The sequence below is a fragment of the Sphaerodactylus townsendi genome, linkage group LG17, assembly GCF_021028975.2.
Source record: "Sphaerodactylus townsendi isolate TG3544 linkage group LG17, MPM_Stown_v2.3, whole genome shotgun sequence".
Lineage (NCBI taxonomy): Eukaryota > Metazoa > Chordata > Lepidosauria > Squamata > Sphaerodactylidae > Sphaerodactylus > Sphaerodactylus townsendi.
In genome coordinates this window covers 13,761,812-13,779,911 of record NC_059441.1, presented here as the reverse complement: position 1 = coordinate 13,779,911, position 18,100 = coordinate 13,761,812, and the positions used below count along the sequence as shown (strand labels likewise).

The following is an 18,100-nucleotide window of genomic DNA, read 5'->3' as shown; positions in this document are numbered from 1 at the left end:
TATTCTGCACTGTAAAATCCAGCTGCAAAGTGCATTGGAAGTGGATTGAAAACGCAATATTCTGCAGGTGCGGAAGGGGCCGCTAGTGTATGAGGGGGGAGGAGGCCGGGCGATTTTCCACCCCACTGTGACTAAATGGCCACAGCTCAGGGACATTTGACCCCATATGACCGCTGTTTCCCAGTAGTCAAGGCAGTGTTTCCCAACCTTTCGGGAGGTCAGGGTACCCTTTGACCTCACTCTTCATAGACTCACGGTACTCCTGTCGGGCCACTCTCCTCCACCTTCCCCTCCCATTGCCCTCGCTTGCACACACCGGGCCCCACCTCCCAGGCAGGCGGGAAGCACTGGGGTGGCTGCTGACCTTGTGCAGGCCCTGCCCCATGGGCCAGCTCCATGTCCTTGCTGGCCAGCTCCATGTCCTTGCTGGCCGGGTGGGAGACAATTCACCACAAAATGGGGTTTGGTAGTGTTGCCGCAGTACCCCTGGGACATGCTCACGGCACCCCAGGATACCAGGGAACCCTGGTTGAGAATGGCTGAGTCAAGGTATGCATCCTGATAAGTCAGCCTGAATTGGCTAGAGTCCAAACTCAACCATTTCTGCACCCAATTTGTGAAACCCGTGGTTTAGTGCCAAACCCCAAAATACCCACTTTTACCTCCAGAATCCACAACTGATTATATCTTATGTTTCTGACTCTGAGCATCCGTGGTTTAGAGGGATCCATATTTTGACAGATGAAGAACTGTCAATTTCTTCCAGAAAAAGACTCAGTTTAAGAACTTAAGAACATAAGAACTAGCCTGCTGGATCAGACCAGAGTCCATCTAGTCCAGCACTCTGCTACTCGCAGTGGCCCACCAGGTGCCTTTGGGAGCTCACCTGCAGGAGGTGAAAGCAATGGCCTTCTGCTGCTGCTGCTCCTGAGCACCTGGTCTGCTCAGGCATTTGCAATCTGAGATCAAGGTGGATCAAGATTGGTAGCCATAGATCGACTTCTCCTCCATCAATCTGTCCAAGCCCCTTTTTCAAGCTAACCCTTTTTAAAGTTTAAAGGAGACATAGCCCATCCATTTTCTTTTTTTTTAGCCAACAGTTTGCTGATGGGGTGGAGCGGTCGCCATGAGAATGAGCTTTTCTTGGTCCGCGGGCGGTTTTTTGTTTCACTTTCTGCTTTGTCCTTTCAACGGGAGAGGTTGGGAATCGAACCCGGGACCTTCCGCACGCCAATCAGTGCTCTACCACTGAGCCACAGTTCCTCCCAACCGCTAAGCTGACTTTACGTGTTCAAAAACGGCACATGGTCACAGCCTTTCTGGGATCGGACCACTTCAGGAGGCAGGGGACGACGTGTTTGAATGCCGGCTTATGCAAACCTCTTCCGAGCTCTGTCCGGGTGCCTGGGCTCTTAAGGAGAAGGATGGGATAGAACAGTGATGGCGAACCTTTTCGAGACCGAGTGCCCAAATTGCAGCCCAAAACCCACTTACAGAGTCGCAGCGCCAACCCGCAATTCTAACCTGAATACTGAGGTTTTAGTTTAGAAAAAAAACGGCTATTCCAAGGCATGCTACTCAGAGTAAGTTTGGTAGTCGGGTGGCTTTGCTTTGAAGCAACTGCAACTCTTCCAATGAGTGAATCACCACCTAGGAGGGAGTTTACTCCAGAAGCAAGCTTCCCGTTGTGCAACCAGCTTAGCCATCCCAGGTAAAAAGCATCGCGATCTAGTTCTTCCCTAAGGAAAATCAGTGGGGTTTAACAGCACTTTACATGGTTACCTACACTGCCTCCCCAAAACTAGGTCTTAGGTTTAATGCTAATAATGCTAAGATAGCTAAAAGGGTAGAATTAATGTAATTATAGCTTAAAATGAAATATAATCAGAAACTTCAGATGCACCTAACGCATATCTTGATATTAGATTGTGTATCATATGTTTTACTAGCTGGAAGTCCACTTTAATTCATTAATTCACTAGTCTTCTTTATTTTTATTTTCTTTCTTTATGTTTTTATATAATTTTCTTTTATGTTTTATATGCCTTCAATTACGTAAACATAACCTGAAGTCTCTTTTTTTGTATTTCTTCTTTGTTTACTGTACACTGTGATTAAAGAAATAAAAAAGGGAAGGAAAAAATAATAATGCTAATAATCGAGCCCAGTGGCCCAGGCCAGCCTAGATGTGGGGCACTCTGTTTGCACGTGCCCACGGAGAGGGCTCTGAGTGCCACCTCTGGCACCCATGCCATAGGTTCGCCACTACTGGGATAGAACTTAAGCAAGGCAGAATCTGCACGCGTCGGAGAGTGCCAGCCTGCGGCAAGGAGAAAACCGGTGGTTTAGGAATCCCCCGCTGTAGGCAAGTCGGCTCTAGTAGTGACAATGGGAGGAAATGACTCAAACAAGAATCAAACCGTGAGTCACGACCCACAGATAAGCAGTGTTCAGTCACGAGCACCGCAGCAGGGCTGCAAGATGCTGAAACCGAGTCCACCCAGACAGAAAAGCCATCCGCAGAGGCAGGGAAGCCTGTGAGAACTCTTCTTTCATTACCCCGTTCCTGCTTGCCGTGTTGCCGTGGCAGCGGATAGACTTGTTAACAGACAATGGTTCTTTCCCCCACCCTGGACACTCCAACAGGTATATATACTCCACTTGCTTCCCTACTAGCAGATCCTCTGAAGATGCCAGCCACAGATGCAGGCAAAACGTCAGGAGAGAGTGCTGCTAGAACACGGCCATACAGCCCGGAAACCACACAGCACCCCAGGAGTAAATATTCATTCATAAACCCACAGAACTATAAAACGCACGTGTGCGTTTGCATCCTCCCCAAAGGGGCAGCCAGAGAGCCAGCGGGGTGCAGTGGTTAAGAGCAGCTGAACTCTAATCCGGAGAACCGGGTTTGATCCCCTGCTCTGCCACTTGAGCTATGGAGGCTTATCTGGGGAACCAGGATTAATCCCAGCACTCCGACACAGGCCAGCTGGGGCTGACCTAGTCACAGTTCTTCGGAGCTCTCTCAGCCCCACCCACCTCACAGGGTGTTTGTTGTGGGGAGTGGGGAAGGGAAAGGAGATTGTAAAACCCTTTGAGTCTCCTTACAGGAGAGAAAGGGGAGATATTTATTTATTTATTTATTTATTTATTTATTTATTTATTTATTTATTTATTTATATTTTCGATTTATAGACCGCACCATCCCCAAGGGGCTCTGGGCGGTGCACAACATCAATATGTATACAAATAAATAGAGGCTGTCCACAATAGTGACCACATAATGACTGGAATACATTAGCTAAAAATCCATTAAAAATCTAATAAAACAGCACACAACAATACACAAACCCTATAACCTGTAGTTCATTAAAATCTCCCCCAAAAGAAGGAACGGACAGACTTTTCTCTAGGAGGGTAATATAGATGGAATCAGAAATGAGATGGTAATTAGATGCATAAGGGCATAAGGGGGGGTGGGCGCCACTCAGTGGCTGGACACTCCAAAGGCCCGGCGGAACAACTAAGTCTTACAGGCCCTGCGGAACTCACCAAGGTCCCAGGGCAGGGTCTGGACAGCTGGAGGAGAAGAGTGTCTCCACCTCAGGCTGGGGCCAGGGTCGTGAAAGGTCCTGGCCCGCGGTGGAGGCTGCAGCCGGGATCATTGAGGGGCTAGGGATTCCCACTCCCTGTGCAAATTGGCCTCCTGCCACTCTCAAATCCAAACTCTTTCTTCAGAGGCAGCTGCCCTCTCCGGGCGCCATTATCTCATCTCCTGTCTCAAAAGCATGCGCCAAGTGGCCAGCCGTGCCTGCTTCCGCCACCCTGGTTCCCGTACAGGGCATTTCTCTGGATCAGATTTGTTCTTACAGGACCCCACGTTAACAGGCACCCCAACCATGTTTAGGACTCTCACTGGCACCCAGTGCTAACCTGGGCCAAAAGGCCTAGCCCAGGGCCATCAATCCAGGATGATTGATTGCTCTTCTCTCTCCTCCTCCCACCCACAGGGCTAATTGCAGGTTTCATATTGCGCAGCCAGACTCCACCATGGCTTTATCTGAGGCTTTATCTGAGGCTTTATCTGAGGCTGAAGATGTTAACACAGTCACAACGTTCTGCTAGGTAACGTACTCCCTTTTAGAAGAAGAAGAAGAAGAAGAAGAAGAAGAAGAAGAAGAAGAAGAAGAAGAAGAAGAAGAAGAAGAAGAAGAAGAAGAGGAGGAGGAGGAGGAGGAGGAGGAGGAGGAGGAGGAGGGAGAGTTTGACTGATATCCCCTCTCCTGCAGTGGAGACCTGCAAAGGGGTTGACACTGTCCTGCCCTTCCCCCCTCACAACAAACACCCTGTGAGGTAGGTGGGGCTGAGAGAGCTCCAAGAAGCTGTGACTAGCCCAAGGTCACCCAGCTGGCGTGTGTGGGAGTGTGCTCTGCTCAGGCAGCAGAGCGGGGAATCAAACCTGGTTCCTCCAGATAAGAGTGCACCTGCTCTTAGCCACTGCACCACTGCTGCTCCTCACAGCAGACACCTTGTGAGGTAGGTGGGGCTGAGAGAGTTCCAAAGAACCGTGACTAGCCCAAGGTCACCCAGCAGGAATGTAGGAGTGTGGAAACACATCTGGTTCACCAGATAAGCCTCCGCTGCTCAGGCGGAGGAGCGGGGAATCAAAAGCAGAACGATAGATACGGATACCTTTATTGGCATACATAAAATAGGTTAAGCTCGCAACTCATTAAAATCAGTGTGTTAAAAAGAATCAGTAACAGGTAGACAGTATGTTAAAAAGAATCAGTAACAGGTAGACAATTTCAGTCTGTTAAAATTTCAGTATGTTAAAATTTCAGTCTGTTAAAATTTCAGTATGTTAAAAAAATCAGTAACAGGTAGACAATTTCAAATTTAGACAGGCCTTCCTTTTCCAGTACCAGCGAGAGAAATCTGGCAATAGCGCAGGTCAGCGCCGAGTCTTTTATTTTATGAAAGAAAGGAGAGGAACAGAAGAAAAACAACAAAGCATATATTAGCAGAGATAAGCTTGCAGTTCTCTAATTTTAACCCGGGTCCTGGGAGCCGACGTCAGCCAAAGTGTCAAGGCGCCAGGTAAACAAACAGCCACCAAGACTCTGGAAATAGCCCCCGCCAGTCCCCTAACCCTGTATCCAACCCTCCACCCTCCTGGAAAGGTTCCAAGGCATCTGACCCCAAAGGCTCTGCAATTTCGCTGCCCTGTTGAGCAATTAAAACTCTCTTGGGAGCCGATCTTTTCCTCCTCGACTGCTTTTTCACTCTCCACCCTCCTGACTGAAATTTGAGAAGGAAAAGGTGATGTCTTGGAAGGCCATCCTGGATAGATCAACAAACCCATCTCCCGCCCTTCCTCGCGACAGGCGGAATATCAGCACTCTTCAGCCCACTTTCAGTGCGCCTGGGCAGCTGGATTTCACTGTGCGAAAAGAGCAAAATCCAAACAATTGCGAAAGTGGATCGAAAGTGCATTATTCTGCATGTGCAGAAGGGGCCTTTGCTACCTTGTGGCTCATCCGGCTCTTTGGAATTATTTTAAACAGTCGTCAGCCTTCCCACCAATCGTAGATAGCAACCATCCTAGGGCAAACTTTAGCTAAGTATAAGGGGTTAACGGCCGATGAAACCAAGAGAGGTGGTTAATGGCCTGGGAAGCCGCAATCGAGCAGGCTTATCTTTTCTGGGGAGAACAGGGGAGAATCCCGTAAGGGCGGGCAACTGGCAAGGATGCCTGCTCTAATTGCCACCTGCCCTTGCGAGGCGGGCTCCCTGTGCCTGTAATTAACCACCCCCAGGGCTCGGACTTCAAATATAGCTCCTCGTACAAACGGGAGACTTTTTAGAAATTCAGGAAGGAGTTTCAAGGTCGCTGGAAAAAAGCCAGGCCTCTTTCCGGGCGCTAACAGTGGCAATTCGCTCTCTGTGTTGTGTCCCTCGCTTCCCTCAATAGTAGTCCCCATCAGGGAGGCGGGTTGTACTCACTCTGGAAACACAAAGAGGGGCAGTGCCTCGTTTGTTTCTTGTTGCCTTGTTTATCATACTGGATTTTGCCTCACCTCTGAGGAGCTCGTGGTTCTGCCTCTGTTTTCAAGGCAGCTTAGGATGAAAGTGAAGATGTGTTTGCGCGTATTTATCTTCCCCGAGAATACACTTCATGCATCTGATGAAGTAGGTGGTGGCTCACGAAAGCCGATATTAAATGACTCCTCTTCTCCGCTAGCCTTCCCTCCGTCTGTGGCCCCACCTCCTGGGGTAGCCATTCTGTTGCTGACCTGTGCTCTAGTGGCAGTGAGTCCCACAGGTTAATTATGCAGTGTCCTAAATTACTACTGGGGCCACACTGAGGTCGGAGGGCATTCACAGGGTTGGCAGGAGCCTTTCCGCAGATTACAGGCCACCCAGAGAAGCAATCTCAGCTGGTTTCAGTTCCTCCCCCTAAACATCCTCTTTGAGACCTGGTGAAATTTGCTAACTCGATGCACCTTCCCTTGAAATTAAGTCCCATCAAGTTCCACGATTTTCCTTCCGAGTAAGCATGCGTAGGATCGTAGCCTGAAGAGTCTCGATTCCTCTTATGTCTTCCTCTCCCACCGCAAGACCCAACGTTACTTCCCATTTTTGGCCACAAGAGTACCCCCCTCAGGGCTTCTGTTCTCAGCCAGTTTCTAAGAATAAAGGCAAGGCTTTCAAGAGGACTCCCCATCGACATGTGACAGATAACTCAAGCAATCTGCAATGTCTTGATTCAAAACCTGATGGAGGTGAAGGCGGCTTACGATATGGACAGAACACATAAAATAATGCACAAAAGCACATTTAACTCAAATCGAAAATCTCAATTTAAGACTGCGTGAATTGGACACCGTCCTAAATAAAAATATCTCTGGCTGTCTCGTAAAGATTGAAAGGGAGCGGGGCCCAGGCGCACCTTCCTGGAGAGTTTGTCCCAGAAATGTGGGACTGATGCTTTCTCTCATGCGCTTTCACCAGACAAGCCTCTTTGATTGATGGGACAATCTAAAACAGGGGTGTTGAACTCGCGGCCCTCCAGATGTTCATGAACTACAATTCCCATCAGTCCCTCCCAACATGAGCTTTGGCTATACTGGCAAGGGCTGATGGGAATCGTAGTTCATTAGTATCTGGAGGGCCGCGAGTTTGACACCTGTGGTCTAAAAGGTCTATCCTGTTGATCTTAATTCTCATCCTCTTGACGTGGAATTTTCGGCCCCAAAATAAGCCAGTTGGAGCAAAGGGATTTGGATCAGGGCAGCAGGACTGGGGAACAGAGGGTTAACTTTTCCCTCTTGTGATTTCCCCTATCAAAACTGCTCTCTGTCTGCTTTTAACCAGTGTGGGGGGTGGCGGTGAGAGTTAGGGGCCTATTGCACTACCTTTTCTCATAAAAAGCAGTGCACCAGGCAAGAGGACAGTTTCCATCCGAAATACAGACTGGGGGAGGAACATGAATTCCCAGTGGTTAAGAGCAGGTGCACTCTAATCTGGAGAACCGGGTTTCTCTAATTTACAGAACCCGCTCTGCCACTTGAGCTGTGGAGGTTTATCTGGTGAACCAGATTAGATGGTGCACTCCAGCACATGCCAGCTGGGTGACCTTGGGCTGGTCACAGTTCTTCAGAGCTCTCTCAGCCCCGCCTGCCTCACAGGGTGTTTGTTGTGGGCTGGGAAGTGAAAGGGAGTTTGTAAAGCCCTTTGAGGTCTTCACTATGAGAGAGAAAGGGGGATATAAATCCAACTCTTCTTCTTCTTTTCTTCTTCTTTTTGCGAAAATAAAAGCCCTGGGTGGAGCTATTTCAAGATCCAAGAACCTGTCAAGGTAACTGGCACTTGGAGAGTGCCCAAAGACAGGTGTGTCTTTCTGATCAAAGCCGGTCTTGTAACCTTTTGCCAGCAAGCCAGATCGTTTCTCCGCAAGCAATCGGGTTCCAGTAACTAGAAGACATCCAGTAATCTTTTTGGAACCTTTTCACAGACCTTTGGCACAAAATGGTGGCCATTCAGCCTGCCCTGATTTCAACGGAGATAAATTTGAGCAAAGCCGCCTGGCGCTCTGGTTTCTTGCAAAGTTTTTTTTAAAAAAAAAAAAAGAACCAGGGGATTAGATTCCCCGCAAGGGAACTTGCCGGGTTGAAACAGGAAGTAAAAGGATATTTGTTGTCTCTTGTCACAGCGGAGGATATTTCTATTGTCACGGTGGAGATCTGCAGGAAAATGTGGGTCTCTTAAGAACATAAGAACTAGCCAGCTGGATCAGACCAGAGTCCATCTAGTCCAGCACTCTGCTGCTACCTGCAGGTGAAGCCCACCAGGTGCCTTTTGGGAGACTCACCTGCAGGAGGTGAAAAGCAATGGCCTTCATGGCTGTTGCTCCCAAGCACCCTGGTCTTGCTAAGGCATTTGCAATCTGAGATCAAGGAGGATCAAGATTGGGAGCCATAGATCGACTTCTCCTCCATAAATCTGTCCAAACCCCTTTAAAGCTATCCAGGTGAGTGGCCATCACCACCTCCTGTGGCAGCATATTCCAAACACCAATCACACGCTATGAAGAAGTGTTTCCTTTTATTAATCCTAGTTCTTCCCCCCAGCATTTTCTATGTCTGCCCCCTGGTTCTAGTATTGTGTGTGTGAGAGAGAGAGATTTCTCTCTGTCAACATTTTCTACCCCATGCATAATTTTATAGACTTCAATCCTATCCCCCCTCAGACGCCTCCTCTCCAAACTAAAGAGTCCCAATGAACTTCCTCTGATGACATTTCTCCCTGCAAGGGGCACAGGGCATGGCGTTTGTTCCTCTGCTCCACCGTTTTACCTGCAAAGCATGTCCAGAACAGCCACGCCGGATCAGACCAGCAAGCCACTGAATCCAGCATCCCGCTTCACACCAGCGGAGTCCAAGATGCCCCCAGAAGGTCCACAAGCGAAGCACGGCAACTCCATTTCTTTCCATTGTTAACGCGCACCCAATGCCATTCTGGTTCAATGCCTGTGAACACGTAGTCTCCTCAGCCCTTCCAACTGGGGCAAGGAAGGAATCTCCATTTCAAATTAGCTGTGGTTATACTGTGAGTACAAATGAAGTTAGTTAAGTGGAACTCCCCTCGCTCAACCAGGACCCCCACTAGAGTTTGATTAGTAGGAGTGACTTGACTACTTATCAGTTCTCAAGCCAGCATGGCCAATTGACCACGCTGGAAGGGGCTGATGGGAATTGTAGTCCATAACATCTGGAGTGCCAAAGGTTCGCCACCACGGGTCTAGGAAGTCAGATCTGGAGGAATTTTTTTTTAAAGGCATTGTATAGCCTTCCTCAGCATGGTTGACGAACAGGAAATAATCAGTGTGAAGCTTCAGTTCTGCAAAATACGGAGAGCGCTCCCCAGATTTTCATCGGCCTGGTATGGCGAGACAGCAAAGCTTCTATCAGGGTTTCAGGAGCAGAGGTGGCGTAGGAGGTTAAGAGCTCGTGTATCTAATCTGGAGGAACCGGGTTTGATTCCCAGCTCTGCCGCCTGAGCTGTGGAGGCTTATCTGGGGAATTCAGATTAGCCTGTGCACTCCCACACACGCCAGCTGGGTCACCTTGGGCTAGTCACAGCTTCTCAGAGCTCTCTCAGCCCCACCCACCTCCCAGGGTGTTTGTTGTGAGGGGGGAAGGGCAAGGAGATTGTCAGCCCTTTGAGTCCTCCTGCAAGTGTATTATAAAATCCAAACTACTACTCCTCCTCTTTCTCCTCCTTCTCCTCCTCCTTCTTCTTCAAAAGCTTTCATCGTTGCAATCAAGGTAGCGTCCATTTGTAATGCCATTTGCATTCAGGGCACCAGTGTTACTTAACGCAGCCCACTTTTAGCCACTTCAGGGATTTTAAGCACGGAAATCTATAAAAGTCCTTCTGCCCCCGGCTCGTCTCCACAGCCAAACCGAAAGGCGGCCAAAGACGCTCGTTTTTCCAGGGCTTGGAAAAGCTTGATATTGATTTATGCTTTAAAATGATGCGTTAGGACTGTATTTTAAAAATTACATTTGTGTTTTAAGTTACTGAGATTTTAAATGGACTGACGGACACACGACTTGCTCCGTAAGACGGGACGATGCTGTCCGAGAAATAAAACCCAGAATACAGAAAGAATAAAACCAACAGCGTTGTGCATCTAGAAACAATGTTTGTTTACATCTACCCTGCCAATCAGATCTCCAGCGGCCAATCAAACGTCCTGCTGGGCAAGAGCCCCATATGGCCCCACCCACTTTTAAACAAAATTCTTGGTCAGTGCCTGGTGCCCGCAGTTACCATGTTGGGGACCCCTGGCTTAGAGTCCGGATAGTGCTTTTATAATTCAAGGTATTTTGATGCATATTATCTCATGAACCCACCTCAGAGCCCTGCGAGGTAGGCCAGAACTATTATCCCCTCACCCCATAGCATAGAGCAGTGATGGCGAACCTTTTCGAGACCGAGTGCCCAGACTGCAACCCAAAACCCACTTATTTATCGCAAAGTGCCAACATGGCACTTAAGCTGAATACTGAGGTTTGCCTGTGGAAAACGGTTGGCTCCGGTGGCACAAGCTACTCGGGAGAAAGGTTGGTGATAGTCAGTGGCTTGCCAGCAGGGGTCTTCGCTATCTCCAGATAAATTAGGATACAATTCCCATCAGCCCCTGCCAGCATGGCCAAGTGGTAGGGCTAATGGGAATTGTAGTCTATGAACATCTGTAGTCTATGAACATTTGAAGCAACCGTGCAATGCTTTGAACAGGTGAATCACAACCCTAGGAGGGTTTACTCAGAAGCAAGCCCCCCTGCATGACAAACTCTGTGCGCGCGTGCCCACAGAGAGGGCTCTGAGTGCCACCTCTGGCACCCGTGCCATAGGTTCGCCACCACTGGCATAGAGGGGGACCGAGGCTGAGAAACGGCTGCTTGCCCAAGTCTACCTACAGGGTTTGTGCCAGCGGTGGGATCAGAACCGACGCCCTGCTGGACTGCGAAGTTCCCTCCGCAGCCCCAGAAGGGGAGGCTTCCGGCCTGACATACCAGCTTACACACATTGTGCGCACGGCAGTGAAGACATCCAAGGGTACGAAAGAGAGGTTTTCATTCATAGGCACTGATAAGGCTTTGGGCTGTCCCCACTGCTTAGCAGTCCTGAGGTCACCCTGCGTGCAGAATGGACACTCTGTCCTACACAGCCGTGTGTGTTTATGTGGGATCTGTTGGGGGGGGGGGGGAATCTCCACAGAGTGCCAGCAAAACTTGGGCTATGTTTACCAGACCGGTCAGCTGACCTGCCCTGACATTTCCCTCCCAGATACTCCGGGGCAAGGATCAAAACGAAGCAGAGTGAACCTGGATCCACGGACTGTTTCCCAACCAATTCCTGCGCAACAAGCTGTTAATTTTCAAGCGAGCTTTCGAAAGATTTATTTCTCAGGAAAAGAGTTCCCGGGCTTTTCTTTTCTCCCCCTTTCCTAACTGGCTGAGCCAAAATCCACCCCGTGAGGGGCAGGAGATCTGAGAAAACGCCCCGGACACCAGATGACGTGAAAGAGTGAAGGGTGAAGAAGAACCCCCACCGAAACCCTGCCTGGGGAGGGGAAATCTGCAAACAGAGGCAGGTCCAAACCTCCATACAAAGCTTATACCAGTAACTCTGAATGTTTGTTGCTGGCTTCCCCTTGTTGTGTTACGCAATCCCTTGTCCGCAAAGAGAAACTAACACAAATCTAAGTGCCAAAGACATAGATTGCGCCGGCCGGCTGCACCTAGGAATAGTTTAACCGCAATTTACTACCCCAAACACTTTCTCCGTGTTCTTGCTGGCTCTCACCTGGTGGCCATAGCCCAGTCGCGGAAGGGAATGACTCAAAAAGATGCCTATAATATCTTCTCTCACACATGCTGCCCTCTGCCGATCTGGCAACCCAAGGGGGAATGTCTCCTTCCCCTTCCTCTGCGCTCGGTTCTTCTGGACTCTTTGGTGCATTTCCCCTCTTAATTTAGAGTGAGCCAGGCAAGCGCCCCTCTATGGCAAGGGTAATTCAAGGAGCTTCCACCAAGCAGCGGAGGACTCGCATATCTAGCGTGCTGCTTGAGAGACAGAAGTTTCAGAATAAAGCGCTCCCTCTCCCAAACCGGCATATCTTTATATGGTTCTGTTCCCCTCACCACGTCAAAAACTGTGTAAACAACTGGCAACTCCCACCTCCGGGACAGAACAAGTGTGTCATCAGGGAGCGCCCGCTATCAAAAGGCAATGATGGTCTTGGCTTCAGGAGGGTCCCAAATTTGCTCAAGACTGAGCAGCTTACGATGACTGGATTCAGCTCCGTTGACGTCACCTTCGCGACCCAGCAACCATCCTGTCGGAGGAGAAAAGCAATCCGTTCCAGAGGGCTCAGATCTGTGCCAGCAAGCCCCGTTCCACTAGGATCATCTTCACTTTCCCCAAAATGGTCGGAACTTCGGCCATGGCGCCGAGACCTGCACAGCAAGAACGTAACCCGGTCAAGATAAGTGTAAGATGCTACACATAGGCAGAAAAAAATAAAATGCATAGATATAGGATGGGTGACACCTGGCTTGACAATACTACATGCGAAAGGGATCTGGGAGTCTTAGTAAACTAAACATGAGCCAGCAGTGTGATGTGGCGGCCAAGAAAGCCAATGCGATTTTGGGCTTTTGGGCTCAAGATCGAGGATGTAATGGTACCTCTCTATTCTGCATTGGTTAGACCTCACCTGGAATATTGTGTACAGTTCTGGGCACCGCAATTCAAGAAGGGATACTGACAAGCTGGAACAAGTCCAGAGGAAGGCAGCCAAAATGGTCAAAGGTCTGGAATCCATGCCCTACGAAGAGGATTAGGGAGCTGGGGATGTTTAGTCTGGAGAAGCGTAGGTTAAGGGGAGACACGATAGCTGTGTTTAAATATTTGAAGGGATGCCATGTTGAAGAAGGAGCAAGCTTGTTTTCTGCTCCCTCTGATGCCATGTTCTGATTAGATGGTGTAATTTTTATAATCCAGATGTTATGGACTACAATTCCCATCAGCCCCTGCCAGCATGGCCCTGGCAGGGGCTGATGGGAATTGTAGTCCATAACATCTGGAGTGCCAAAGGTTCGCCACCACGGGACTAGGACATGGAGTAATGGATTCAAGGTGCAAGAAAAGAGATTCCACCTAAACATTAGGAAGAACTTCCTGACCATCAGGGCTGTTTGACCGTGGAATTTCACTACCTCGGAGAGTGATGGAATCTCCTTCTGTGGAGGTTTGTAAAGAGAGGCTGGATGTACATATGTCAGGAGTGCTTTGATTGTGTGTTCCTGCATGGCAGGGGGTTGGACTTGATGACCCTCGTGGTCTCTTCCAACTCTGTGATTCAAGTCCAAATTGCTCTCTCCTTTCAGCAGCAAAAGCTGCCCGCACAACTGACCTTCATCGCCACAAACGAGTTTCTTCACGATGCAAGGGATCTCCGTGTAGCCGAAGCTCTTCAGCTGCTCGATCTGCCGAGCTGTGATCGGGTGGTTCCACATAGCCGTGTTCATGGCGGGGCAGAAGAGAAGCGGCTTGCTGAGATCCCAGGCCCGGACGGTGCAGGTCTGCAGAGGAAGGGAACGCGTCAGAGGACGGACCAGACTCTCCTGGCACGCTGCACAAGAGTAACCACGTTTCTTTCTTTCCCGCAAACGGGAAGCGATGGAGAGCGACCCTCAAGCCTGCCCAATAATAATAATAATAATAATATTTATAAGCCGCCCTCCCCCGGAGGGCGAACAACAGATAATAGAGCACAATAAAATCAGTAACATCAAAATTTGAAAATCATTAAATAACAGCTCTCTATATTAAAACCCAACCCCATTAAATGCAGCGTTCTAACATCAAATATATCGATGGCGTCCCACTAATAAATCCCGTAAAAAGAAAAAAAGGGGGAAAGAGAGGGGCGGTAAGGTCCACAGATGTTATAGAAAAAAAGAGGGGGGGGGGAGCCATCAGCGGCCGGACCCCCCCAAAGGCCCGGTGGAACAGCTCCGTCTTGCAGGCCCTGCGAAAATCATTTAGATCCTGCAGGGCCCGCGTAGCTGGAAGTAGAGCGTTCCACCAGGCAGGGGCCAGAGCTGTAAAAGCTGTTCTGGCAGAGGAAGCCGCAAGGGACCTACCAGCAAATTGTCGCAGATGCCGTTCGCCATCTTGGCCAGGGTGTTTGCGTCCAGAGGCGCCACCAGCATAAGGTCCGCCCAGCGCCGCAGGTCGATGTGCAAAACGGGATCCGTTCGCCCTTTCCATAGCTGCAAAAGAGAAAGCGCCCTGGTTTTAGAGAAACCCTTTGTTACAATACGGAAGCATGCCTTCGTGGCGACCGACGGACTTGACGCCAGACCTTCAAGATGCTGAAGAGTCCTGTTGATCCCCTGCAAATCGACTCTTGTGCAAAGCTACAACTAGGGTGACAGAGCGTAAGCAATAAACAGAGACATGCATTTGCGGAGGATGCTGGTTTCCTACGCTCTGTCGCTTAAAAACAGCAGGACACAACTTTTTACAAAAATCACACCGTGCGCAATTGTTTCAAAATGCTCACAGGGTGCGTTGCTGAAATAGCTTTAAAGGGGATCAAACAAACTTATGGAAATAAAGTCCATCAATACTTGTTAGATCAACACAACTTCCAAATTCAACAGATCTCAACTTCTGACTGGTTGTGGCTGGGAGGGGATAACACTAAAAAGGCCCAGTTTATGCAGAGACGTAGCAAGGGGGAAAAGCACCCAGTGCACTGATGCATCCTCTGCCCCCGTCCCGCCCGCGGAACGCCCCGTCCTGCCCCTGGAATGCCCTTGCTACACCCTCACAGTGGCCTGCACCCGGTGTGTCGCGCGCACACCCCCCCACACCCCTTTGGAGCTACACCTCTGAGTTAATGGGTTTCTCAGAGGTGAATCACCATCCAAATTTGGGTACTGTGAAAAGAAGGGTCGCTGGGTAAATTCTGCAAGTTGAGATTTCTGGCACTACCAGCTGTTTACCAGAAAGAAAATCAGATCTCTCTTTGCCAGAGCCTTCCCAGCACCTTCCGCACATGCAGAATAATGCAACTTTCAATCCACTGTTAATGCTCTTTGCAGCTGGACTTTACTGTGCAATACAGCAAAACCCAGTTGCAAACAATTGCAAAAGCAGACTGAAAGTGCATTATTCTGCGTGTGCGGATGGGGCCTAAGAGAACTGACCTGCCATTCCTCTGCATCGTCGTAGAGATTCACCTTCACCGGAAGCTCCTGGGGGTTGTAGAAGTGTTTTGCCCTCTCTGTCGTCACCACCCGCACTTCCACCTAACAAGAGGACGGAGAGAAGTTAACGAAAGTTCTCAAGGTGTTATCTGGTCTTATCAAGCCACAATCCTTCACAGAGAGGTGACGGTCTGTTTATCCCACACTGTCCCCCTTCATGCTTTCTGTATCTTCATTCTGAGAGAGGCTGGAACCTCTAACTTCTCCCATACTTCATTGCTCATGACAACCAGCATTTGTTCCAGGACTCAGACTTGAATTATTTACAACAGGAATGGTGGTAACCCCACACAATTTAAGACCTAATAAAACCCGATGAGCCATACAGGTCAGATCCTTTGAATATCTCACAACCTCCGTGACTGGGCTTTGATTCTACAGTTCTCTGACCCATCTGATGGTGGCGTGACCAGGTCTTCAGAACGTGACCCAAAAACCGGATCAGTGGTCCATCAAAGTGTACCCAGACCAGCAGTGGCCTTCCACGGTTTCACAACAGCTACTGCCTGGTCCTATTTAAATGGAGATGCCACAGATTGAACGTGTACTTTTAGATGCTCTACCCTGAGCCACAGTCACTCCCCAATGAAGGTGGTTACTACACTTAATTAGTGTCTAGGGGGGGTCACAGGTTGTGCCTCTCACAGGGTTCAGTTACAGAAAGATAAACAACGCTGCAGAGAGGCAGATGAACTTCTTCAAGCAAGTCTGGTTAGTCTTCAAAACGGGAGCAGCAGTGGCGTAGGAGGTTAAGAGCTCATGTATCTAATCTGGAGGAACCGGGTTTGATTCCCCGCTCTGCCGCCTGAGCTGTGGAGGCTTATCTGGGGAATTCAGATTAGCCCATACACTCCCACACATGCCAGCTGGGTGACCTTGGGCTAGTCACAGCTTCTCGGAGCTCTCTCAGCCCCACCTACTTCATGGGGTGTTTGTTGTGAGGGGGGAAGGGCAAGGAGATTGTAGGCCCCTTTGAGTTTCCTACAGGAGAGAAAGGGGGGATATAAATCCAAACTCTTCTTCTTTCAGGCCCATTGGAACCTAATACAGACGATAAAGTTAAGTTTTCCACTCGCATGCATTTCACAGAGGATGTCTCTGATCTCAGGTCCCACCTTCACAGCCAGAAAAAAAACTGCATGTATATTTTTAAAATTTGTGGCACGCGCTAAAGTGAGTTCAAAAGCTTGCAGTGTGCTTTCTGTCCATTTGGTTGGGCCCAGTAAAAGGTAGTACATGGATTTTGTTCCGGATGTTCTTAAACACGCAGCTTGTTTTCTGTTTGACTTTTCTAACCGGGAAAATTGGGGGAAAGGAGCCCAGAGCGCTCTAGCCCTGGCCAATGGTGCCACCTGCGGGTCATGAGAGGCAGAGAGCAAAGTGAAAACTTTTGTCAGTATATGTCAGCTACTTACTGCAGGGATTTTCAGAAGCTCTGTCACGAGAAGAGGCAGTTTTAAGGCAGCCACACTCCCGGTTACCCCCACCAGGACGTGGATGTTTTTCTGTACGGCGGTAGCAGGAGATTGCAGCTGCAAAGGCTTTGCATGATCCATCTTAGTCTCCGGTAGCAACCACATTCTGTCAGCAAGGAAGGAGAAAAGGGGACCTTTACTACATCCACCCGTTAAGAAAGCTTCAAGTCTATCCACTGCGTGCCTTGCCCTTCCTCCAGAAAGCTCAGAACAGCATGCATTTTATTTGCTATTTATGTGTTCATTTCATTTGTAATCCACCCTCCCCTTTCTCACTAAGATTCCAAAGTATATTTAGACTTTTTAAACAATCATCTGCACAGCAAACCTGTGAGGTAGGCTAGGCTGAGAGAGAACTGGGCCAAGATCACCTGGCAGGCTTCATGGCTGAGGGGGGACTCAACCCCCCCAGGGCCATGATACTCTAACTACTACAAAACACTGGCTTTACTCAACAGATGAGGATAATTCCAGTGGCTTAGCCATGTTTTGTCAGTTGCAGCAAAAGAAAGAAACACTTAAAAGCATAAACAACGTTTATTCCAGCATCAGCTTTTATGAATCAAGAGTTCACCCCTTGCATTTTCTTTTATTCTACTGATGAGGGGAGAACTCTGGAAGTAAATCCAGGGGGACTCTATGCTTATTTAACGGGTTTGGTCTCTGCCACAACACTGATATTCACCATTTATTGGTCAGAACTCTGCACATGCTCAGAGGGTCTCCTGCTATTGTATCGCAAATTGCTTGGACACTGATAGCACTTGGTGGTGGCAAAGCTCTGCACATGCCCAAGGAAACTGTTCGCTGCTGCTTTATATGCCTGGCTTGCACCCTGACACTGATACCAGGGGTCCAATGGGAAGACCTCTGCACATGCCCAGAGAGTCTGTTGCTATGAAACGTCATACGCTCCCACCCTCTGCAACTCGCACCGCCCCACGCCTGGGAAGGGGGAGAATGACTCCCTTCTCCCCCCACAAAAAAAACCCCACGGTCGCGCGCTATGACGTCACCCCCGCGCGACCCCGCTGGACGCCACCGCGGACTGACTTCAGCTCCCACTTCACCCTTGCCGCGCCATCTCGAATGCGCATGCGCGCACCGGAAATGGCCGCCCTGCCCGCACCGCCTTCCCCGAAGCATTCTGGGAATTGTAGTCCCGTGTTAGGGATTGCCTCTCCAGTGGATGGAAAATGGGGAGCAAGGGGGGGGAAAAGAAACACATCCTGGGTCCCAGTTATTTGTCGCCTTCTTGGGGCAGAGGTG

General features: G+C 49.3%; 1 protein-coding gene across 5 annotated transcripts; it reads right to left on the bottom strand.

Moving 5' to 3' along the window:
- Positions 1–8,714: 8,714 nt before the first annotated feature.
- Positions 8,715–17,908, bottom strand: PPCDC (phosphopantothenoylcysteine decarboxylase). Of its 5 annotated transcripts, XM_048519637.1 has the most exons (7): positions 17,517–17,805; positions 16,772–16,937; positions 15,297–15,398; positions 14,226–14,354; positions 13,493–13,661; positions 12,256–12,412; positions 8,715–9,035 (listed from the first exon to the last, which is right to left on the bottom strand). In XM_048519637.1, exons 2-6 carry the CDS (start codon positions 16,934–16,936, stop codon positions 12,297–12,299), a joined length of 681 nt encoding a protein of 226 aa, XP_048375594.1. In that variant the 5' UTR covers position 16,937; positions 17,517–17,805; the 3' UTR covers positions 8,715–9,035; positions 12,256–12,296. The 5 variants fall into 5 exon arrangements, with proteins under 5 accessions (XP_048375594.1, XP_048375592.1, XP_048375593.1 ...); XM_048519635.1 differs by lacking the exons at positions 8,715–9,035; positions 17,517–17,805 and adding an exon at positions 17,885–17,908 and having other exon boundaries at positions 12,178–12,412; XM_048519636.1 differs by lacking the exons at positions 8,715–9,035; positions 17,517–17,805 and adding an exon at positions 17,848–17,904 and having other exon boundaries at positions 12,178–12,412.
- Positions 17,909–18,100: the final 192 nt, after the last annotated feature.

Excerpts from the sequence above, each read along its gene's own strand:
- PPCDC (XM_048519635.1), bottom strand. The coding sequence starts at position 16,936 with ATGTGGTTGCTACCGGAGACTAAGATGGATCATGCAAAGCCTTTGCAG. Across the intron at positions 14,355-15,296 it reads ACGATGCAGAGGAATGGCAG|CTATGGAAAGGGCGAACGGA; the intron begins GTCAGTTCTCTT and ends TCTCTTTTGCAG. Across the intron at positions 13,662-14,225 it reads GCATCTGCGACAATTTGCTG|ACCTGCACCGTCCGGGCCTG; the intron begins GTAGGTCCCTTG and ends CTTCCTCTGCAG.